General features: G+C 42.5%; 1 protein-coding gene across 1 annotated transcript in view; it reads left to right on the top strand.

Moving 5' to 3' along the window:
• The window catches only part of LOC145399737 (uncharacterized), a 342,222-nt gene that overhangs the window by 268,709 nt on the left and 47,917 nt on the right, over positions 1 to 25,596 (top strand). Inside the window, exon 8 of the mRNA XM_080272285.1 lies at positions 2,697 to 2,818. Coding sequence (XP_080128411.1) covers positions 2,697 to 2,818 — 122 coding nt within the window. The remainder of the gene's footprint in view (positions 1 to 2,696; positions 2,819 to 25,596) is intronic.

Below are 25,596 nucleotides of genomic sequence, written 5' to 3'. Positions count from 1 at the left end.
TCATCCCCCATACCACCTATGAAACATATTAAGTCATCCCAAAACCTATCCTTCTCTACTTCATCCAAGCCTGCCTGTGGAGCATATGCCGATATAATTGCAGTCATCATTCCACCGAACAAAATTTTCACTACCTATATCCTATCGTTTACTCTCATAACATTCATAACATATTCACCCATTTCTCCGCAACCAGCACACCCACACATCCATATCCGTCTGTCCCCCCCCTGCCAAAACAACTTATAGTTGCAATCCTTCCCAACAGTCATTCTGGCTGATCCACCCCTGTACCGGACTTCCTGCAAACATGCCAGATCCACCCACCTCCTACTGAATACCTCAACGATTTCCCCTGCTCATCCCTTCAGACTTCCCACATTCCATGAACCCACTCTCATCCCCTGGTCAATTTAATGTCCTCAGGCTTGCTTTGAAGCTTATTCTTGTATTTATTCATGTCCGGTAACAATAAAGGCGATAAACATACCATAGGCCCCACTCACTGCACAGTCCCAGGTCCAGGCAATGGATCTGGGACCCCTAGCCCACCAGCTTATCAGTGGCTGCAGTAGTGGCCTCGGGGCACCCTGTCAGGACAGCTGCTGGGGCACCCTCCGAGCGTGCCTTGGCACTGCAACTGTCCCATCATTATACACCCACTGATAGGGCAACCTCCTGGGGTGCTACTTCCAGCTTCAGGCCCCTCTCAATTGGGTGGGAGCGGCAGCCTGAGAACCGGAGTGCCCTGTACCCTCTAGCACAGGTTCGAGCCTCATCTTGCCCTGGACCCATGATCTATGCTGGCAGAACCCTCGTCATGGCCCCCCCCCCCCCCCCAAGGTCCACCACTAGGTAGCGGGGGCAAAGTTTTCTGGCCGCATGCCCTTGCTGGCGCCAACCCCTGTAACGTAGTGGGATACATTGTGTGAAATGTAAAGTGCATGTGGTGTAGTGCGTAAAATAGTTAGAGGAAATGTTTGGGAGAGTATGCTGGTCTACTGTCCATGTTACTGTCACACTGAAAAGGTCAGCAAAGGGGGATGGTTAGATAGCTAGTGAAACAGGAGTTCCAGCTCTCCCTATCACCAGCTTTCCCATTCCCCTCAAAAGTACCACCCTGTTCGGCCTGTGCTACAGCCTTTTAAGTTATTGGGTAGTGTGATGAGTAAGGATGGGGAGGATGAAGTGCTTGAAAGGGTTCAACAAGGAAGAAAGGTTGCTGCTTCTATGAAAGCTGGGATAAGTAATAGGGAAGTGAGTATGGAAGGAGAACAGTTATTACATTCAAGGTTCTAAAGTTTGGTGAACTGAAGTACTGTATCTTGCTGAATTGTTAGAATTGCCATCGGCACACCCAGGTGTGATGTTACCTAGTGAAGAGGATTCTCTGCGTCTTGATGAGCCTGGAGCCATACACCAATCATCTTTCTCTGATTGTTCTTTTGTGTATAGAGCCCCTAGGTTACGTAATAGATTGCCTTTGTCCATGAGCTCACTTCCGTTTAATCCTTTAAGAAAGCCTTTCTCTTTTCAAAATGCTATGACCTGGAGAGAGATAGTGTGGCAGATGATTATACTGTATAATTATTGCCACTTTCACATATTTGTTTACTGATGAAGTTTGTATTGTATATGAGAGATGTCACAATTCTTGTAATTTTAAAAATAATGTATATATGTGTCGAGCGCTAGTAAATTCCCAATGGAAGAACTGGCGCACATGAGAAACATAAAACCAGATTATTTTTATTATTATTATTATTATTATTATTATTACCGGTATTATTATTATTTGTGGTAGGTGGTGGCACTCATCATCCACTCACTCGATGCAGTGCTGCTTTGGGTGTCTTCCCTTTCCTTTTTTTCCTTCCATCCTCTTCTATCATTCTTTCCTTAATTCTTTCCACTTCCTTCTGCCTGTGTGTGACTGTACAGTGAGTGACAAGCCAAATGGTTTCCTGTTCACTAGGAAACCATTTACTGCACTGGGTGGTAACCATATAACCAAATTATGGCACCTGGTGGTTTAGTGGGTAATTAAGGCGTTCTAATCAAATTGAGCTGGTGCAGGTTGCAAGGGGTGGTTGGGGTTTATTGCTCATATAATGCCACATAGGGATGAGTGGGGATGGTCACTCTCATCTTAAATGTCAGGGCCAACTTGCCAAGTCCTAGGCTTCTACGCTTCTCATGGGACAACATAGGATTGGATGATGGTTGATGGATGGATTATTATTATTATCATTATTATTACTACTTTGAGGAGGATTGACACTCTAGCTCAACAGGTAAGCTATTATTTCATTTGAGCCTAAGGTCAGATACTTCCTGAACAGACCACATATTATCATTGTCATTATTATTACTGTACAGTGTTATTGTTATTGTGGAAAGGATGGACAGTGAGAGACTAATGAGTGTATGTGAGGGAAATGGAGGGGGTGACAGGGGAAGGAGACTGAGGATGAGATGGATGGATGGGGTAGAAAGGTACAAGTATATGAGAGAGGGGATATAAGTTGGGATGGCAGCGAAATGACAGGGGTCACAGCGACATGGAGGCGATTTGTCTGCGGCCACCCTTTACGGGATTAAGGCATCTGGCTACAGATAGGTAGATAGTTACTGTTGTTGATTGTGCATATATGGTAGGTACTCATGATACCAGTACAGTATTTCACTTTTAACAGAAAATACAAGTTTCGAAGGCTGAGTAATGTCTCCAAGGAAAGTCAGCAGAGCCATTCCTCAAGAACTATGGAAACATTACCACTGTCAAAGAAAACTGCACAGAAGACCACACCACTGAAAGGTATAGTGTTGTTATTTCCCAGGAAGAGTTGATGGTAAATGTTCATTTGAGCTTGGGGTCTCAGCATCAATAGAAATACTTTGTGATGTTCTCCTCCATCCAACACTGCATTTAACATACAGCTACACACACACACATAGACATTCAAGTATCTTTAGCCAGACATCATCCTTCATGAATTCCCACCAGACATTCATCCCACAGAAATTGTCATTCCCAGAGATACATGAATGCACCTACCCTGACTTCATTGTGGCCATTACCATTCCCTGCTTCATAACAACACAAAATACATCTTATGAACACTGTGCCTTTATGACATTGCAACCCCTCATACTGCACCACACTTTATTCACCTCGTGCACCTCACATTCACGGCTTTGCACAGTGGCAGTATTGTAACCAGTGGGGTTGAGGTGCTGTTGCCCAACTATTTTGATTGTTCAGGAAAAGTTTTCAGAACATCTCATTGTTGGTTTGACTCGTAATAAATTAGGCAAACAAGTCCTGTCCTGCATTAGGTGATGATAACCATCATCCACTCATTTGATGTAGTGCTGCCTGCTTCTTCCTTCACCTGTCATTCTTTTCTGTGTCTTCCTTCCTCCTTTCCTATTTCTTCCATCCTTATTGTCACTTTACTATTTTTTCCACTTCAGGTGGCTGTACACTTAATGACAAGCCTAATGGTTTTCAGTAACCCACAAAACCACTTACAGTACTGGGTGTTAACCTGCAACCTAAAAATAGGTTGATGTGGATCGTACTATGATGCCCTGAGTGGTGAGATGCAAGTGTGTAATACATCTGTGAACCAAATCTCCACAACCTTTCATGTCCCTTGCTGTGGAGAGGTGCTGTTTCCCACAAAGGAACATTGGTTCACTGCATGGAATGGCCCTGTGGTGGCAGTTGCTTTTTGGTACATGGGTCTGCTTAGCCAGACACACCAGGGTTAGTCAGTGGGGAGGTGGGGGGGGACCTTCATGAGGTAACCTTATTAGTACACCTTCTTGATTTTAAGTTTTTAATTTTAATCTTGAAAAGTTTTTACTATTTTTTTTTTCTTTGAAGGTGGAGCCAGAAGGGAAGATGGGTATTTATGCATACTTTTTTTTTTTAGCAGATTTATTTTTACTCCTACAGTACACTTCTCATGGGGCAACACAGGATTAGATGATGATTTATTTTATTTATTTTATTTTTTTCATTGAAAGAATGGAGAGAGGTAAACTGAATGTATGTGGCTTGAGTGAAATGGATTTACAGAATGAGGTCTGTCCAAAATGAAAATGAACTTTTCAGAAAACAAATTTATTGCTTTATTTACAACTTAATCAGACTTGTCTTCTTCAAAATACAGTCAACCCCCACTATTTGCAGGGTTTGCATATTCGTGGATTTTTCTGATAAATTGTTTTAAAAATTCACAGGAAGATATTTCCTGCTTTTCCCGTAGCATCAGCTGTTTCTAGTGATTCATGTGAATTTTTTTGCATGTTTTCCATGATGAATACTGCCCTTTACAGTCAAAATGTGCATTTACCCTGTAAAGGTGTATGCTGTTCAGCACAGGGCGTCAGCACTCTACAGCACTCGGTATTTCACAACACAAATCTTTTTGTTCTTTTCCCGTAATGAGAGCTTGCTTGTGAGTGGGTGGTAGGGTGGTGTCCCTTATTATCTGCCTACATGTCTTCATTCTCCCTATTCTATTGGCAGTTCAAAGAAGAGACTCAATCCTTTGCTGGTGTGACTGTAGGCATTAATATGTAACTATGTAATATAGGTATGGGGAGTTATGTCTCAATTCTCCAGGAAGAGGTTAGATACACATGCCTGTAGCCAGACACTCAAGTATTCCAAACAGGATGACCTGAGCTCATCACATGTCGGAAGTGTGATCACACACACACACACACACACACACACACACACACACACACACACACACACACACACTGAATTATTTGATGGGTAATTGATGGGTAATGAACCAATCACAAAAGTGGGAGAAGAGAAAGATTTGGGAGTGCTGGTCCAGGATAGTGTGTCACCTTAAAAAACACATTAACAAGACAGTGAGAGAGATGTAACTCTTGACTAACATAAGAGTAGCATTTCATACATGGATGAGGAGATGATGAAAAAATTGATAGTGGCCATGATCTACCCCAGGTTAGAATATGCAGCAATAGTGTTGTCCCCATACAAAAAGAAGGATATAAACAAGATTGAGAGAATACAAAGAACAGCAACCAAGATGGTCCCTAGTCTGGCAGATCTGTTGTAAAGAGAGAGGCTGGAAAAGCTGGATTTGCTTTCCTTAGAGGAAAGGAGAGAGAGAGAGAGGCGACATGATCGCGGTGCTCAGGGCCATGTTGGGAGTAGATAATATTGACAGAGATCTGTTTGTACGGGATGAGAGAGTAACAAGAGGACACAGAATGAAACTGAAGAAGCCAAGGTGCTCGAAGGATATCAAGAAATCTAGTTTTCCTTATAGATGCATAGACCTGTGGATAGCCTGGACAAAGAGATCGTCCAGTCTAAAAACTTAAAAAAGTTTAAAGCGAAATTTGACTTACTGAGAAACAGAGACAGGACCCCATGAGCATAGCTCATATCCTGTATATCTGTCTGTCTATCTATTGCCAGACGCCTCAATCCCGTTTAGGGTGGCCACAAACAAATCGCCTCCACGTCGCCCTGTCCCCCGCCATTTCACTGCCCTGCTCCCAACTCACACCCCCCTCTCTCATATACCTCTCCACTCCATCTCATCCTCGGCCTCCCCCTCCCTCTTCCCCCCTCCACCTCACTCATATACACTCTCTTCGTCAGTCTTTCATCCTCCATCCTCTCCACATGGCCAAACCACCTCAGTGTGTTCCTCATAACGCTTCCTATAACATCCACATCCACACCACAACGCTTCTTTATATCCTCATTCGTAAGCCTGTCTCTCCATGTGACTCCACAGGCTCCTCTTAAATAACTCATTTCCACTGCTCTCAATCTTGACTTGTGTCCTTCCAACAACGTCCAAGCTTCACTTCCATATGTTTGAGTTGGTATCACAATACTGTCATGTAGTAACTTTTTCACTTCCATGCTCACTTCCCTGTTTCTTATCACTGCTTTCAAAGAACCAGCAACCTTTCTTCCCTGCTGTACTCTTTCAAGCACTTCACCCTCCAAACCTCCATCCTTACTCATCACACTACCCAAGTACTGAAACGTACTCACATTTTCTAATTCCTCACCATCCAACCTCGCTGTACATTCACTGGCTTCACCTCTCTCAAAGACCATCACTTTACTCTTCCCTACATTCACCTTTAGATTCCATTTCTTACACACTCTCCCAAACTCATCCACCAAGCCTTGCAGCTCCCCTTCGTCTTCACTGAACAACATAGTATCATCTGCAAACAACAGTACAGGGAGTTTCCAAACACTATCCTCTCTCACCAGGGCCACACCAACATCCACTACCCTACCCTGTACCTCTTTTATTACCCCATCCATGTACAGATTGAACAACCATGGAGACATGACACATCCCTGTTTCAACCCAACCTTCAAAGAGAAAAATTCACTTAGTTCACCATCCACGCGCTGCAGCCTTAGCACCATCGTACATACTCTTCACAGCATTCAACAACTTCCCATCTACTCCATATATTCTTAATACATTCCACAATCCTTGTCTATCCACCCTGTCATATGCTTTCTCCAAATCCATGAAAGCCGCATACAACTTCTTTGCCTTCTCTAGAAACTTTCCCACCAAAGATCTAAGAATGAATATCTGATCTTCACAACCTCTTCCCTTTCTAAAGCCTCCCTGTTTTTCTCCAACTAATTCCTCTGTTCTTTCTCTAACTCTGTCAGTAAGTATCCTGCCATACACTTTTCCTATTATACTAAGAAGACAATGCCCCTATGATTACCACACACTTCTTTTTCCCCTTTTCCTTTGTACAAGGGAATAATTATATCTGACTTCCAATCCTCTGGGACTCTACCTTCCTCCCAGGCCAATCTGCACATCTTCCACATCCATTCTACTACTATCTCTCCCCCATGCTTCAGCATTTCACCACACACTTCATCAATTCCTGGGGCTTTCCCCAATTTAACTTTCTTCACTGCTTCCACAACTTCTATCCTACTGATATCTTCCTGTCTTCTCACCTTCCTCCTTCTCCCAGCCATTCCCCAGCCACTTATACTCGCATTACTTCCATCCTCTATGTTCAACAATTTCTTAAAGTGTTCTCTCCATGTGCTCACTTTTTCTCCCTTCTCCACTAGTAATCTACCATTTTTATCTTTTACTCCCCTGCTAACCTCACTTCCACCCTCTCTGACTCTCTTCTGTTTTCAGAACATTTTCTTACGGTCCCTCCACTTTACACTCAAATTCCTTCCAAATTCCTCATCCACTCTCTTCTTACTCTCTCGTACTAATCTTTTCACCTCTCTCTTTCTTTCTACATATAATTCTTTCTTCCGCCTCTCAACTTCTTCCACACCCCTATTTCTCATCCATTCATTGTATGCTTTCTTCTTTTGTGCCCCAGCCTGTCTCACCTCTTCATTCCACCACTCTGTTCCTTGCACCCCCCTCCGTCTTCTCTTCATCCCACACACCACATCACATGCTGCACATATTTCTTCTGTAAATATCCTGCACACACCTTCCACATCCCCCATCTGCTCCAATTCATATTTGCCCAATCGTTCCTCCACTCCTCTCTTATACTCTGCCTTTTTCTCATCTTCTTGTAACCTTTCCACCCTCCTTGCAACTACTCCTTCCTCTCGTCTTTCCCTTCTTCTATTGCTCCATCTTACTTGGATCCTAATTCTGGCAACCACCAAGTAGTGGTCAGAAAGTCCACTCCCCCAACCTCTATAAGCTCTTGCATCCATTACACATCTTTGCATCCTTTCATCCACACACACATAATCAGTCATTGCATTCCTTTAATTCAGTTCACCACCCACCGTTGTCATCACTCGCCATGTATACCTGTGGATCATTTTATGCCTGAAGAGGGTATTGGCTATCACCAACCCCCTCCCAGCACAAATGTCCACTAACGCACTGCCATTCTTATCTATCTCAGCAGGCACACCCCACTCACCAACTATTCCATCCACCTTCACATTCCCTACTTTACCATTCATATCACCGATCAAAAACACTCTCTCATTCCTTCCAAACTTATCCATGCACACTTCCATATTTGTCCAGAACTCTTCTCTCACTCTGCTAGCATGATCTTGTGTTGGCGCATACACAAACACAATTGCCCACATTTGTATTCCAACTTTCAACTTTATCCACACAATCCTTGACCCAAGTGATCCATACTTTCTTATGCTCTTCTTCCATCTTTTACTCACAGCTATACATACTCCTTCCTTTTCCCTCTCATTCTCACCTACTCCTGCACATATACCCTATCCATACTCCCATTCTCTTACACTTTCTCCTCTCCATTTTGTTTCAGTTATTCCACATACATCCACCTTCCACCTTTGAGCACCTGGACAATCTCTCTGTCTTTCAACTCATCATTCGCTCCTCTTACATTCCTTGTTGCCATTCCCAAGTCCTTTGTCCGGTCCTGGATCGTCATCATTTGGTCAGTCCTTGTCCGAGGCTTCTTGTTTGTCTTTTCAGTTAGTTGTTTCCGAGGAGGGGCACTAACCCTCCGCCAACCCTTTTAGTCGCCTTTTACGACAAGCAGGGATACTGGGGGAGTATTCTTGAAAAACCCCCCTACGCCCAGGGGGTATATCACAATTAGGTAAATACACACGCACGTACGTATGCGCATGTACTCCCACCCGCATTATCTGGATGTGAGAAGGGGACATAAGTCCGAAATCACATGTAAGAGTGCCTGAGAGAGCGTGAGAGAATGATCGAGGGCACAAGGCAGGAGATAGGGTCAGCTAGGAGGTTCTCTGTCACGTTACGTTACGCTGTCAATCACATCTCTTTATAACTTTGTACATAAAACTCTGTAACCCAAGAAGTGACTATAACTCGCCTCACTTACGATAAAAGAATACAGAGAGGGAAAGTGAGATTGAGAGAGAGCTACCTTTTCACTCGACTCGATGCCCCTCCACTTTACTGGCAGCTGTCCATGTTCCAAACCACTGGTGATAGAGGGGCAACTGTAAATCTACGATACATGTACCATGTCTCTCTCCATTTAATTAAACCCTCGGCTGTGTCAAATTGATGAATTGACATCATGAATTACCGAATTGGCGGACATTTACCCAATCAGCACAGCATCGGCACTTTTAATTGGAAAATACTGTATTATTATTTTTATCACCATTTAAGTTCATTCACACCTTATTATCATAAATCTGGTAAATAAATTGTGCTTAATATAACTGTTAATAAAAAGTCAGGTTTCAAAGCTAAAATGCACAAAAGTTAGAGGATCTTTCCCCTTCATTTCGTCAGCATGCCTTGACAAACTTCTATTTTGCATAAATATTGATGTAGCGTACAAACAGATGTATGTACATTGTAAATCAGTATTTATACAAGACAAAAGTCTGTCATGGCTACTTGTTGAGCTAGAGGCAAAACACTTCCGCTAACTTTAGCAAATTTCCACCCTGAAACCTGATTTTTTAAAAATAGTAAAATTAAATACAAATTTTTTACCAGATTTCAGGTAATTAGGTGTGTGTGAACCTATATGATGATAAAAATTATATTTTCCAATTAACCTGACGACTGTGGCATTAGGATTCCTGGTCTACCCCCCATGCGCATAAAAATGGATAAAAAAAATTTTCTCTAAAATAATTTTTGCTCATATGAAATGAAAGAGTGCATGGAAAAGTATAGGAAAAACAAATATGAGTTCATTATTTATCTTAATTCAGCCATGGTGAAGTAATGAGGACATATGGGAGAAATGTGTTGTGCGCCCATTTAGAAAAAAGCTTACTCAAATGATGTATGTCACAGCTACAAGTTTTCCGTCTTATGAAGTGTGTCACAGCTATTGGGTTAAAAGAGCCAATTCGGTAAATGACAGCCGATTCAGAATTTTGTTGCACCTATCATATGCTGCTGTGCTCATTCTCTTTTTCATCTCACAGGTTGTGCATCCATGTGTGTTCTGCTTGTTATTATGGCTTTGTTAATCAACTCCATTCTTTATCCCTGTGAAAAATGGGTCCTAAGTTTGCTGCTGGGGGTGCATCTGCTGCTAGGGAGCCTGAGTGGCAGAAAAAAGTGATGTCACTGGAAGATAAAGTGAAATTGCTGAACATGGTGCATGAGAGGCAGTTGTTCATGGCTGTTGGGCTCCATTTTGGTGTGAACAAGAGCATGGTGTGTTACATCATTGCATGGGTGAGCAGAGCACACTTTACCTAGAAAGGCTTGTGTATCATCCTGTACTGTCTTTTTAGGAAGTACTGTACTAATGTGCCTTAAAATGCATTGACAGGTCTCATAGTGGGTCTGTAGGTAATGGGAATAGTTAAAACAATGAAACCAGTGATTTTTGCAGAAGGTATGGATTATTCACAAGTTTCACCATTTGTGGGAGGGGGGGGGGGTGACATGAACCTCGCGTATAGCAGGGGTTAACTGTACAGTACTCTCCTCCACTGTTCATACAACATTCCCAACAGTTTTTCCAATTCTGAAATGCATCCTGGAATGCGTTTTCAGGAATGGTGTGAAGTTCTCATAGCGAGTTTTCTTCTGTCTCTTATATTGTCCGAAACTGTCGATCTTTCAAGATCGATTTTAAATTTGGGAACAAAAAAAAGTTTGCAGGGACCAGATCCAGAGAGCAGGGCAGCAGGGTGACAATAGTCATCTAGTGCTTTACCAAAAGGACACAGATAAGGAGTGACGCGTGAGCCCGTGCATTGTCATGGTACAGCATTCAGGTTTTGTTTGTCCATGCCTGAAGCCTCTTCCTTCTCACTGCCTCTCTCAAATACTTCAGGATGTCCAAGTAAAGCTCTTTATTGACTGTTTGACCACATGAAACAAACTCACGATGAACGAAGTCTTTCCAATGAAAAAAGGTGATCAACATCACTTTCTCATTTGAGCGACTGATGTTCCTTTTTTGGTTGCGGTGATAGTGATCCAGCCCACTGCGATGACTACGTTTTTGTTACTGCATCATAGCCATACACTCAAGTTTCATCACCAGGTATAAAATTTTTCAGAAAGTTTTCATCAGCATTCTAACAATCGAACAGCTTGTGACTGACTTTGACACGGTTTTCTTTTTGCTCATCTGTTTTCGACGTGGCACAAATTTTGCAACAACACAATGCATCTTCAGTTTTTTTGGTTAAGATTATGTGGCATAAACTTTTTGGATGTCTGAGTCTTTGGAAACCTCATGGACAGTCATGTGACAATTTTCATCGATCCCAGCACACACTTTGTCAACATGATTGTTGTCTGCTGATGTAGAAGGCTGTCCAGATTTAGGATCGTCTTCGGTGGATGTTCTTCTTGATTTGGACCACTGGAACCACTTGTGTTTTTGAGTATGGCTCAGACAATCCTCCGCATGAGCCTTTTACAACACTTGAAAAGCCTCTGTAAAAGTTTTTCTGAATTTGAAACAGAAATTCACACAAATACATTGCTCTTCATGACCCTTCATTGTTCACCTTGCAACAAATCACCAGGCACACTAAACACATGTTCACTCAAGCTCATTTACCTCGATGACTAAGCGATGTAGCATAATGTGGCTAGTGTTAGACTAAAGCTCAAAGTCGCTGCTACACAACGCCCCCATCAAGATCATTCTAAACTGGCTAGTTGATACACTATTTTAAAAATTCATTATTTTTTTCATGCCATTAAAAAAAAAAAAAAAAAAAAAAAAAAAAAATCACCTTCGTTTTGGAGAGACCTCGTACTTTTAAAAAGTGTTTGCTTTCAGCTTCATCCTTTTAGCACTTTTTTATCAAATTAATTTATTACTGTCAGAAGTATATTGCCACTCTGCCAGTAATGCATCATTAGAATATAGACAAGTTAAATATTCGCCCCAACCAAATGGACAGATTCGCATGGCCATGTGGAATGTGAGAGGTGTGCATGAGGAGAGTAAGAGGGTGAAAGTGGTGAATCTGTTCAAGCGTGCAAGATATGCTGTGGTGGCATTGTGTGAAACTAAGATGAAAGGGTGTGAAGTGGTGGAGTGGGAGGGTGTAAAGTGTGTAAGGTTGAGCATGAATGAGTGAGGAAGATGCAAGGAAGGAGTTGCTTTGTTGATGAATGAAGTGTGGCAGAGTGGAATGAGAGATTACAGATGTGTCAGGTCGAGAAGTATGTATGTAAAGTTCATGTCTGAAAAGGTGAAAGTGGCAGTGATTGTAGCATATGCACCATGTGATGACAGGAGTGAGACAAAGACAGGTTTTGGGATGAGCTGGATGAAGTAGTAGGAGAAATGCCCATGAGTCATAAAATGATTGTAATTGGTGATATGAATGGTCGAGTTGGTACTGGTCTTGTGAATGATATAATGGGTAATAATGGAGTACCAGGAGAGAATGATAATTGAAAGCGACCGAAGGATATGTGTCAGGAAAGGAGGTTGTGCATTTGTAATTCTTATTTTAAACACAAAGATGCACATAAATATATATGATATAGAGGGAATGGAGATCATGTTGAGAGGAGCCTGATTGATTACGTGCTTGTAGAGAAATTGATGCTGGGTAGTGTTGCTGATATGAGGGCTGTGAGAGGAAGATGTGAGGTTTGTAGGATCACATGATTGTGGTATGCAAGATCAAGTTGAGAGGAGAGAGGTGGACCAAGAGAGAGAGAGGGGCTGTCAGGGAGAGAGACTGAGAGTCGAGAAGCTGAGGATCAAGGAAATAGCAGATGAATACAGGGGAGTAGTAGGGGAGGAGTTAGAATCAGTGAATTGGAATGAAATGGATCTGGACAGCTTGTGGAATATGTACTAGGATTGCATGGTCAGGAATACTAAACCAGTGTGTGGTGTGGGAAGAGTATCAGCAAAGAAGAAAGGTACGGTATGGTGGGATGAACAAGTTAAGAGAGCAGTGGAGGAAAAGAGGAAGAAGTGCATAGAGTGGAAACAGCACAGGGGTTCAGTTGAAATAAGAAATGAATACATGTACTGTATATTGAACTCAAGAAGCACGTAAAGAGACTAGAGAAGAAGAAAAAGAAGGAAGTAAATGATGATCTAGGAAGAAAAAAAACAATGCACACTACTGTGAAAATAGGAAGTTATTCTGGAAAGAGATGTGGAAATGCAGAAGTGACAGTGGAAAGAAATGTGAAAGTGTGAAGGATGTAAGTGGTAGATTATTTTTTAAACATGGGGATGAAGTAAGGGCCAGATGGAAAGAATATTTTGAAAGTCTGATGACTGGGAATGGAGAGAGCAAAGTGACTGTTAACATGATTGGTTTTGGGGGTGTACAGAGAAGGAATGCAGTGCCAGGAAACGTGACACTCACAGAGGTGAAGAACGTTGTGAAGCTGCTGACAATTGGGAAAGCAGCTGGGGTTGATGAAGTGTATGTAGTGATGATTAAGTGTAGTGGAAAGAGCAGAATGAATTGCTTGTTGGAGATACTGTATGTAAGAATGCATGGATGAGTGAAACTGTGCCAGTAGAGTGGAAAAAGACAATGATTGTACCCCCGTACAAAAATAAAGGTGAGCAAAGTGAGTGCAAGAATTATTGTGGCATAAGTCTTTTGAGTGTGGTAGGGAAGGTATATGGAAGAATTATTATAAAGTACTGTAAGAGGGATATCAGAAGTCCTTGTGAGTGATGAACAGGGTGGCTTTAGGACTGGCAGAGGATGTGTGGATCAAATATTTGCAGTAAGACAGATAGTGGAGAAGGCATGTGAGAAGGAATATAAGGTGTTTATGGTATTTATTGGTCTGGAAAAAGCATACGAGAAAGTGGACAGAAAAGGAGTGTGGGAGGTTTTGCGCATGTTTGATGTAGATGGTAAGCTGCTATATATATGGATTGGGTGATGAGAAAAGTAAAAATATGAGTAATGGAGAGAGGGATGACGTTGGTAATGAATGGTGACGGATGGAATATCGCAAATTTGTTGAATGCTAATGATGCATTGCTACATGCAAATACCGGACAAGAGCTTGGTAGACTAGTGCAGAGTTTTGTAGATGTCTGTTAGCATTGTGCCTTGGGAGTAAATGTAGAAAAGAGTAAAGTGATGGTTTTTGAGAGAGGTGACTCCCTGTGTGATGTTACAGTGAATAGTGAGAGAGCAAATACCTGGGTATTGTGATAGAAAAGAGAGGAAAATGTGCAAGAGAAGTGGAAAGTAGAGTGACACAAGGAAGGAAAGTAGCTGGTGGAATGTAGGCCTTGATAAGAAACAGAGGCTTGAGTGCTGCAGCTGCTCGAGGCTTACATGAAGGAGTGTTAGTGCCAACTTTTACATACGGATGTGAGACTATGGTGTGGCATGAAAATGAAAAATCAAGAGTAAGAGCAGTGGAGATTGGACTGCTGAAGAATGAATGTAAAGTACAGAGAGTGGACAGGTTACAGAATAATGTGATTTGCTAAAGATGCAGAGCAAGGAAGTCTGTGGACACCAGAATCGAAGAGAGTGTCATGGGGTGGTTTGGTCATGTGGAGAGAATGGATAACAATAGAGTGGTGAATAAAGTATATCTGAGTGAATATGAAGGAGGGAGGAGGCAAGGTAGGCCAAGAAGAAGGTGGAGGGATGTGGTGGATGAGTGTGTGAGGAAGCGTGGAATGGATGTTGGTGAGGCTAAGAGACTAGCAAGAGGCCAAGCTGGCTGGATTAGTTTTGTGCGGAGTAGTGCATAACCATGGATATGGCACCCCTTTTGAACATGACAGCGTTCGGATTGACTATATCAAATAGGTAAATGTGAAGCTACAGAATGTAGTGAAATTTTTTTGCGTGATGGAGCCAGGATTCTGTGGACTTGAATGATGAGTGAATGGAAGCATGGCCCATTGAATTGAGCAAACTTAGGCTGTCTGGATGTTACTACTCCTCACCCTACCCTAGGGTGGGAAAGGAGGTCTGGATGATGATGATGATGATGATAAATATTTGCCATATACCCGGTATTTGTGTCTTCCAGGGAGGCAGTTTTCTGGTTTGAGTTGTTCATCTGCCTTCCTTTTTGTTATCCCATAGATTGTTAATTAACCCCTTAACCGAGGGGTGTCACTTACGTGACGCTTGGGAGCAAGGAATCATACCGCGGGGCGTCACTTTTGCGATTCTGTGTTATTTTGAATTCCCCTGGGCTTTCAAGTGGTAGCTTGTATCATCTATCAGTACTGCCAATGTCCAACACTAGTCAGCACTCCTAATCTCATCTGTACTCCCATCCATTGTTGACAATTTAGCCATTTCTCCCTGTTCTTGACTCCCCTCCCTACCTTCCCTCCATTACCCTCTCCTCTCGCCTGCCCGGCTGTGCTACGCTAAGTAAATCTTCCCTGGAATTTTCCACTGATTTCATCCATTGAAATAAGCTCTATGCCCTACTCTTATACCAAATAATATATCTATCTATCTATTGCCAGATGCCTCAATCCCGTTTGGGGTGGCCACAAACAAATTGCCTCCAAGTCGCCCTGTCCCCCGCCATTTCACTGCCCTGCTCCCAGCTGACACCCCCCTGTCTCATATACCTCTCAACCCCATCCCTCCATCTCATCCTCGGCCTCCCCCTCCCTCTTCCCCCCTCCACCTCACTCTCATACACTCTCTTCCTCAGTCTTTCACCCTCCATCCTTTCCACATGGCCAAACCACCTCAGTGTGTTCCTCATAACGCTTCCTATCACATCCACATCCTCACCACAACGCTCCTTTATATCCTCATTCGTCAGCCTGTCTCTCCATGTGACTCCACAGGCTCCTCTTAAATAACTCATTTCCACTGCTGTCAATCTTGACTTGTGTCCTTCCAACAACGTCCAAGCTTCACTTCCGTACGTTAGATTTGGTATCACAATACTGTCATGTAGTAACTTTTTCACTTCCATGCTCACTTCCCTGTTTCTTATCACTGCTTTCAAAAAACCAGCAACCTTTCTTCCCTGCTGTACCCTTTCAAGCATTTCACCCTCCAAACCTCCATCCTTACTCATCACACTACCCAAGTACTTAAACGTACTCACATTTTCCAATTCCTCACCATCCAACCTTGCTGTACATTCACTGACTTCATCTCTCTCAAAGACCATCACTTTAATCTTCCCTACATTCACCTTTAGATTCAGTTTCTTACACACTCTCCCAGACTCATCCACCAAGCCTTGCAGTTCCCCTTCGTCTTCACTCAACAACACAGTATCATCTGCAAACAACAGTACAGGGAGTTTCCAAACACTATCCTCTCTCACCAGGGCCACTCCAACATCCACTACCCTACCTTGTACCTCTTTTATTACCCCATCCATGTACAGATTGAACAGCCATGGAGACATGACACATCCCTGTTTCAACCCAACTTTCAAAGAGAAAAATTCACTTAGTTCACTATCTACACGCACTGCAGCCTTCGCACCATCGTACATACTCTTCACAGCATTCAACAACTTCCCATCTACTCCATATATTCTTAATACTTTCCACAATCCTTGTCTATCCACCCTGTCATATGCTTTCTCCAAATCCATGAAAGCCACATACAACTTCTTTCCCTTCTTTAGAAACTTTTCCAGTAAAGATCTAAGAATGAATATCTGATCTACACAACCTCTTCCCTTCCTAAAACCTCCCTGTTCTTCTCCAACTAATTTCTCTGTTCTTTCTCTAACTCTGTCAATAAGTATCCTACCATACACTTTTCCTATTATACTAAGAAGACAAATGCCTCTATGATTACCACACACTTCTTTTTCCCCTTTTCCTTTGTACAAGGGAATAATTATACCTGACTTCCAATCCTCCAGGACTCTACCTTCCTCCTAGGCCAATCTGCACATCTTCCACATCCATTCTACTACTATCTCTCCCCCATGCTTCAGCATTTCACCACACACTCCATCAATTCCTGGGGCTTTCCCCAATTTAACTTTCTTCATTGCTTCCACAACTTCTATCCTACTGATTTCTTCCTGTCTTCTCACCTCCCTCCTTCTCCCAGCCATTCCCCAGCCACTTATACTCGCATTACTTCCATCCTCTGTGTTCAACAATTCCTTAAAGTGTTCTCTCCATCTGCTCACTGTTTCTCCCTTCTCCACCAGTAATCTACGATTTTTCTTTCACTACCCTGCTAACTTCACTTCCACCCTGTCTTACTCTTCTCACCTCTTTCCAGAACATTTTTTTACAGTCCCTCCACTTTACACTCAAATTCCTTCCAAATTCCTCATCCACTCTCTTCTTACTCTCTCTTACTAATCTTTTCACCTCTCTCTTTCTTTCTACTTATAACTCTCTCTTTCGCCTCTCAACTTCTTCCACGCCCCTATTTCTCATCCATTCATTGTATGCTTTCTTCTTTTGTGCCACAGCCTGTCTCACCTCTTCAGTTGACCACGCTGTTCCTTGCACCCCCCTCCGTCTTCTCTTCCTTCCACACACCACATCACATGCTGCACATATTTCTTCTGTAAATATCGTACACACACCTTCCACGTCTCCCATCTGCTCCAATTCATATTTGCCCAATCGTTCCTCCACTTCTCTCTTATACTCTGCCTTTTTCTCATCCTCTTATAACCTTTCCACTCTCCTTGCAACTACTACTTCAACATACAAATACATAAACATGAGGCACCATTCGAACACTGATTGGTTTCGGGACAATTCGCCTTCACAACAATGACAAGGCAATTCGCTGTCATTAATGATGACAGCTATGGGTGATGCTAGAATATATTTCAAAGGTGACTACAGCGAGGAAGAAACAAGTTAATTATTGACTAAAGGGGCAACTACTCTAGTAAATAATATCCAAAGGCTATGTTATTGAATATAGACTTTGATGGATCCCCTTGAAATATAGTTATTAAATTATTGACTAATTAATAATAAGTATATTTATAGAATGACAGAGGATCGTCCAGGGTGTGAATTGTCTGGACAGAGAATCGTCCATGTTTTGAAGGGGAATTATCTGATGGCAAAGTGACTTGACGGCTAATTGTCTCGGAACCCGTCGACCATGGGTAATCATATAGATCAGGTTAACTGGTTACAAGGCTTTATTTAATGTTTTAACTTTATTTAAGTGCTTTAACTTACAAGTACATACCAGAACAGTAAATATTTAACTTACAAATACAGTACTGAACAATTAAAAAGGCAATAATCCGACACCTATCTGGTAAACTGGTTATGAGACTTTATTTCTTGCTTTAATGATATTTAATAGTACTTCAACTTGCACATAAACTTACCAGAACAGCAATGTAAATATTTAACTTACAAATACGGTATGTGGAAAAGCAGTATAGCGAATCACGCGATCACATAATCAAAACAAGCCTTGCTCGCTGTGCTGATGTTTGAAGATTTGGCCTTCAAAGGCCTCTCTTGCGTATATGTATAGTTTTCATAATGGTTCTTTTATCTTACATTGTCTTATATGTATTCCAGCACTTTCCTTGTATAATTGTGAGCGCGTTCGGCAAGAACGTGTTTGGGGCAAGCTTACTGTACATATATATATATATATATATATATATATATATATATATATATATATATATATATATATTATATATATATATATATATATTATATATATATATATATATATATATATGTATATATATATATATATATATATATATATATATATAATGTATATATATATATATATATATATATATATATATATATATATATATATATATATATATATATATACAGTAATCACTCCAATATCCGGATCAATAGAGCCATCGGTAGGTTCGGATATTGGTTTTGTCCGGATATTGGGCCCCAGCTTATGGACTTGTACTTACGGACCCTAACACAGAGAAACACCTATACAACTCCCTCCGGACATGCATAGCACCTATTTAACACCCAAATCACACCAATAAGGCACATAAATGACTGAAATAAATGCAATAGACACATAAAATGTGGGTTTAGAAGTATGTTCATACATTAATAAACATTCTGGTACTTATGGACTCTAACCGAACCTAACCTAACCGAACTCTGAAAAACACATTCCTACTGCACATGCATGAGGTAAGTTTAGTATGGAAAGAAGTACAGTATGACACTTTCTGGTAAGTATAGTATGGGAAAAAATACAATATGAAACATTCTGGTAAATATAGTATGGAAAATAGTACAACATGAAACATTTTGGCTACTTACAGCAAGTCCCTGGCCACCTCGATGAATAACCGCCTCCTCTCGGACTCTGACAGTAAGAACGATTTCCTGAAGCACTTGCACTACACTCTTCCTGAAGTCTTGCACTGAACTTAGTCAATAACACACAGAAGTCCGTTCTTTTCAGAGTGTTCACTTTAGTCCAAATAATGTTCCATTAAATTTAAGTGTTGCACATTAACTTTTCCCAAGTTTTTTAAAGTTTCCAAAGCCAAAACAAAGAAGGTTAGTTACGTTAAATTTCTTTTCTACTTAGTCTTTTCTCCCAACTTGAAAACCTTAACACAACACACCATTTTTTTCACTGCACAACACTCAAAATTCCCGTGTGGTCTAGTGGAGAAGTTCTTGCTGTTTATTCACTGTCAGAGCCCGAGAGTATCACTGGCAGGCGTCCAAGGGGTGCATCGGTGGGTAGTGGTGATGGCGTACCGACTACAGAAGACTCTGAAGACAGCCGCAAACTCACGTCGAGCGGTGACTCCACTGTAGCTGATGTGTTGGGCTGTGGCTCGGAGCATGAGGGCCTGTCTTGGGGAGGCAACGGAGTGGAACCAGGGCTTGGCACAGCGGGGGTCACGGGCCTGAAAAAACTGTCAATCGTTGACTGACGCAAGGACCGGCGATTCTGGCGATTGATGATGCGCTGCCGGAAAGCACGCACTTCCTCCACGAGTCCCAAGGGCCCCATCTCCCTGTCGCAGTCCGGGTGTTCCAGGTAGTCTAGGACGAACTCTAGATGTTCCCGGAGTGCGCTCAGCTTGGGGATGGCTGGAGTAGTGTCCTGCTGGGCGGAGTCTGCATCATCATCGCCTTCGTCGTCGGAATCTTCAAGTTCGGGACTGACACCAGCAACCGAAGACGCGATCTCGATATCAGACAACGTCTGATACCCAGGATCGCCCTCGTCGTCGTCCAACCACTCACGAACATCGTCCACATCAACATCGTCGCCGTGCGTACGTAGCCGTGCATGGAAGTCATCCACGTCAAACCCTAGGAAATCGTACTCCACATCCGTTCCGAGAAGCAGACTAGACCAACCATTTTCAAGAGTTTTCACAGGGACTTCCTTCCATGCACTAGCCCAGTTGTACAGCGCAGACTTGATGTTGTAGCGGCGAAGGTTTTCCAAAGTCCGCTTGCCTCGAGTGTCACGTCCTTCCCTGCGCTCGTCCTCGTCCTCGAGAACCACCATCACCTCGTCCAGGAACTTCCGACGGTACAGGCGCTTTGTTGCCACGATCACTCCTTGGTCCATTGGTTGAATGAGAGCAGTCGTATTAGGTGGCAGAAACATGCACCTAATACGGCCATTCTCAGCAACCAAGTCCTTGTCGCACGGGTGGGCAGGTGCATTGTCGAGGAGAAGGAGAGCCTTTACCTGGTCGCGAGGAATTCCCAGTGTCTTCGTCTGGTAATGTATGACCTCCTCGATGAAGTGATGGTGAAACTAGTCTTTGAAAATCACAGCTGTGAACCATGCTTTCAAAGAATGGTACCATACGACAGGAAGGACATCCATCACCCCACGAAGGCACCGAGGCTGCTTTGCACGGCCAACAATAACGGGCTTAAGCCGGTGCATGCTGTTAGCATTGGCACAACACAAAGCAGATATCCGTTCCTTAGAAAGCTTGCGGCCAGGTACACGCTTCTCCGTCTCATCGGCGAGAGTGTTCGTTGGCACCGAGCGATAGAATAGGCCAGTTTCGTCAGCGTTATAGACTTGACCGAGAGTGAGGCCCTCCCTGTCGATCAAGCCTTTCACCTTGTGCCGAAACTCGTCCACTCCATCCTCGTTAGCGTCCAATGCTTCGCCATGTGCTTTACGGTTAGTAAGGCCATGTCGCAACTTGAACGCGAAGAGCCAACCCTCGGATGCCTTGAAGTCTAGGGCATCGTGAAGCCTTGCAAACTTCTCAGCAGCAGCCTTCAGCTCCGTTCCACGTACCATCACACCAGCTGCACGTTGCTGTCGATACCAAATCAACGTGGAGCGGTCGATCTCTGCATACTTGGGGGTAAACATAACCTTCCTCTCCACGTTGCGTTTGCTTCTCGACGAGAAGTCAGCCGTGTACTGCATGAGCTTGTCTCGGGAACGCTTGATATCAAACAAAGTCGACCGGGCCAGGTTGAACTCGCGGAGAATGCGAGAGGAAGACCAACCCGCATCAACCTTCTCCAATATCTCCCGTTTCTTCTCCAGAGTCAACACCACTCTCTTCCTTTCCTCAGGAGGCGGGGCCATCATCACACACACTAAGAGTAGGGCAGAGAGCAGCAGGAGGCCTTGCAGCAAGTACGGCACCACCACAAAAGCGAGCACGTGGGCAGCCATGACGAAGAGCGTAGGTCTTGTCGCGGTGAGAGACAGGCGGGAAGTGGGGAGGATGCAGCGGCGCTCTATCGGACGTCGGAGGAATGACGAACCAAAACAATGCTCTCACGCGGCGCGCGCGGCAAGTTCAAATTACGGACGGCAAAAAATCGATTTTTTTTTCCATTTTTTTTGGATTTTCGGACCATTTTGGGAATGTTTGATCCCAGGACGATAAGGTTCGGTTAGTGGGGATGTTCGGATATTGGGCGTCCGGATATTAGAGTGATTACTGTATATATATATACTGTATATATATATATATATATATATATATATATATATATATATATATATATATATATATATATATATATATATAAAGAAAAAAAAAAAAAGTGAGTTTTACGCCAGGTACCCCTTTTTTGGATAAGGGCTAAGGCGTTGCCCCTGGGTAGAGGACTTTGGTTTGGAGCGTGTAGCATTTTATGACCGGATGCCCTTCCTGATGTCTACCAATGACCCTTGGGTGGATTCGATCCTCCGACCCTTCGTTCAGAACGGAGCTCTCTAACCCACTGAGCCACGGCTGCTGTATATATATATGTATCCATTCATCCATCCATCCAATCCTACGTTGTCCCATGAGGAGCGTAGGAGCCCGGGGTTAGGCAGTTGGTCCTGACATTTAAGATGAGAGTGACCAACCTCACTCATCCCTGAGTGGCATTACGTGAGCAATAAACCCCAACCACCCCTTGGATATAAACCTTCACCGGCTCAATCCGATTGGAGCACAATAATTACCCACTAAACCACCAGGCGCCAAAATTTGGTTATGTGGTTACCACCCAGTGTAGTAAATGGTTTCCTGGTGTACAGGAAACCATTTGGTTTGTCACTCAGTGTAGAGTCACCCACAGACAGAAGGAAGAGGAAAGAATGAAGGAATGAAAGACAGAAGCGGGAGTGTAAAGTCACCCGTAGGCAGAAGGACGAGGAAAGAATGAAGGAAAGAAAGATAGAAGAAGATGGAAGGAAAGAAGGATGGAAGAGAGGACAGGGCAGACACCCGAGAGCAGCACTACATTGAGTGAGTGGATGGTGAGCACCTCCACCTACCACAAATATATATATATATATATATATATATATATATATATATATATATATATGTATATGTGTACAGTACACACACACGCATGCACTCATAGTGTATATCTATCTGTCTATCAATCTGTCTATCTATCTATCTATCTGTCTATCTATCTCTCTATCTATCTATCTATATCAGTGGTTCTTAACCTATGGGTCGCCCAAGCCATTTGGAGTGGGTCGCCAAGAGACAAATATATTACTTATATTATTAATGATGTATACTATTACTTTGTAACATATTACCGTACTTGTCGATACTTCACACTTTACATTCTCTCTCTCTCTCTCTCTCTCTCTCTCTCTCTCTCTCTCTCTCCCCCCCCTACAGTAGGCGATTGCATTTGGCTTAAAAAAAGATTATTACCATGCACACAACTGGGAGTAGCGTACCGGTACTGTACATTTTATATTTTAAAACTTAACCGTTTTCATTTCGGAGTAATGATGCCCAGCTTATGGCTTACATACGGTACCGAGGTCCAGAAGACATGGAAGAGGAATTTCTGTTCTGTCGGCCATTACACACGACCACAACCAGAGAAGATATTTTCAGTACTGTGGACTCATTCTTCAAGGAAGCAGGGCTTCAGTGGAATCAGTGTTTTATGTCTGTTGTGATTGTGCACCAGCAGTGCTGAGAGTACGTCATGGCTTCATTGCCAGAGTTAAAGAAGAAAATCCATTCGTGCTGATTGTTCACTGTCTCCTTCACCGTGAGAATCTTGCTTCTCAGGGGTTGTCACCTGAGTTACAGAAAGTGATGCAGGAAGTCATCCAGGTAGTCAGTTTCATTAATTTAGGGCTGTGCCCTCCAGGATCATCAGTCGGATGTGTTTTGATTTTGGTTCAGAACATATAGGCTACACATGTTGTACCACTCTGAGGTTAGGTGGTTGTCATGAGGAAGCGTGCTCCAACGGTTGCCTGAAATGCGGAACGAGACTGAGATATTTCTAGCAAAAAAGAATCATTCACTGGCCCCAAAGATTCTCTGATTCAAAGTAGGTGATTCAAATGGCTTATCTTGCAGATATCTTTGCTGAGATTAACGCCTTGAACATTTCAATGCAAGGTCACGATCAGACATTAGTTGGGCTGTCAGAGAAGGTAACTGCATTCAAGGGGAAACTGAAGCTGTGGAAGAGTAAAACTGAGACTGGGAAGACTGCGTCGTTCCATCTTTGAGTGAATATCTGGAAGATGAAAAATTTTCTCTCACCCAGGTCCAAAGCATCATTGTGGAACATATCTCCAGACTAATCGAAGAGTTTTTCACTACATTCCTGAGAATGTGATGAAATATGCCTGGGTAAGAAATCACTTCAGCATTGAAGCTGAAGACTTACCTGACGAGATTTCTAACATCAGCTAGCTCCAGGAGCACCTCATCGAGGTTCAGAATGATGAAACACTTCGTTATGATTTCAGGAAACAAAACGAATCACTGAGCTCATTCTGGATCATAGTTTACAAAGAAAAGAAAATTCTTGGAGGTGAAGCCCTGAAAGCACTCCTTCCCTTTGCTACAACTCATCTGTGTGAGACAGGATTTTCTGCACTCACAAAGTACAGAAACCGTCTACAACCAGAGCATGACCTAAGATGCAATCTGTCATCTAAATCACCCCAGTTTAAGAAGCTGATTGAAACATTTCAGTGCCAGTGATCTCACTGATTATAGTACTTTATGTCTCAGACAACATCCAAAATAGTGACTCTCTCTCCTCAATGGTCAGAGTAAATAGGTGTATCATGAACATGAATGAATTATTTTGATTTTCTGATCTTCAGTTTATTTTTTTCATGCCAAAATGTGTTGATATTTTAGTTCTTAGGAAGTACATATAATAAAAATGAAATTTATTTATTATGACATCAATAAAATTTTGAAATATTACATTGGTTTTAGTCACATGATATGACACATATGTTTGTTTTAGTTCTGGTGCAGAGTAAGTTTACGAGGGTTTGGGTCGCCATATAAACCATCTTATGGATTTTGGGTCGCCAAGAAAAATGGTTAAGAACCACTGATCTATATATATATATATATATATATATATATATATACAGTATATACATACAGTAATCCCTCCACTATCCGATGTAATAGAGCCAAAAGCATATCCGGAAAGTGGTCCCGTCTGGATAGTTGGCCCCTGCCTCCTGGACTGGTACTTATGGACCCTAACCCAGCCTAACTTTGAAAGCCACCTAAATAGCTCCCCACCGTACATGCATAGCACCTATTTAAACCTATTTAAGACCCTATTCACACCAATAATGGACATAAAGCATGGTATAAATGAAAAGGAACCAAAGGATGAGGAATTAGAAGTGACTGTACCTCAGCCAGGGTACTTACAGCACGTTTGTGGCCGCCTTGTGTAAGGTTTTGGCAGTGGTGAAAATACTCTTGAAGCACGAACAATAATCCAGTGTTGTGCTGCACTTACAGTAATTCTTTGCACTGTGAGTTATAATTGCTTAACACTGCACATCGTTAATTGCATCAGGCCAGTTTCAGCCACCAGGTTTGCACTCCACAGTTAATCCTTTGCACTCTAAATTCTAATTTCTTAACACTGCACAACACTGTAAATTCCTGTGTGGTCTAGTGGCGAGGTATTGCAGTTTATTCACTGTTTATTCACAAAAAAATGAGCACATGGCTTCCATTACGATGAGCTACCACCCGCGATCGAAGTTAGGCAATAACTGTTTGGGTGTTGGTGAGGGGGAAACAGAGTTGCCAGATCGCAACGGCCACATTACTAAACTCCTCAGTTTTCATTGCCAAATTTAACACCTCATATCCAAATTCATAAAGCTAACATTTATTCTTCTCTAATTATATATACAAGTGGAAA

Source organism: Coenobita brevimanus, chromosome 50 (assembly GCF_032717465.1).
Source record: "Coenobita brevimanus isolate Jiangsu-jjx chromosome 50, ASM3271746v2, whole genome shotgun sequence".
NCBI lineage: Eukaryota > Metazoa > Arthropoda > Malacostraca > Decapoda > Coenobitidae > Coenobita > Coenobita brevimanus.
Note: the sequence above shows the minus strand (reverse complement) of the source record. Positions and strands in the feature narration are given on the sequence as shown.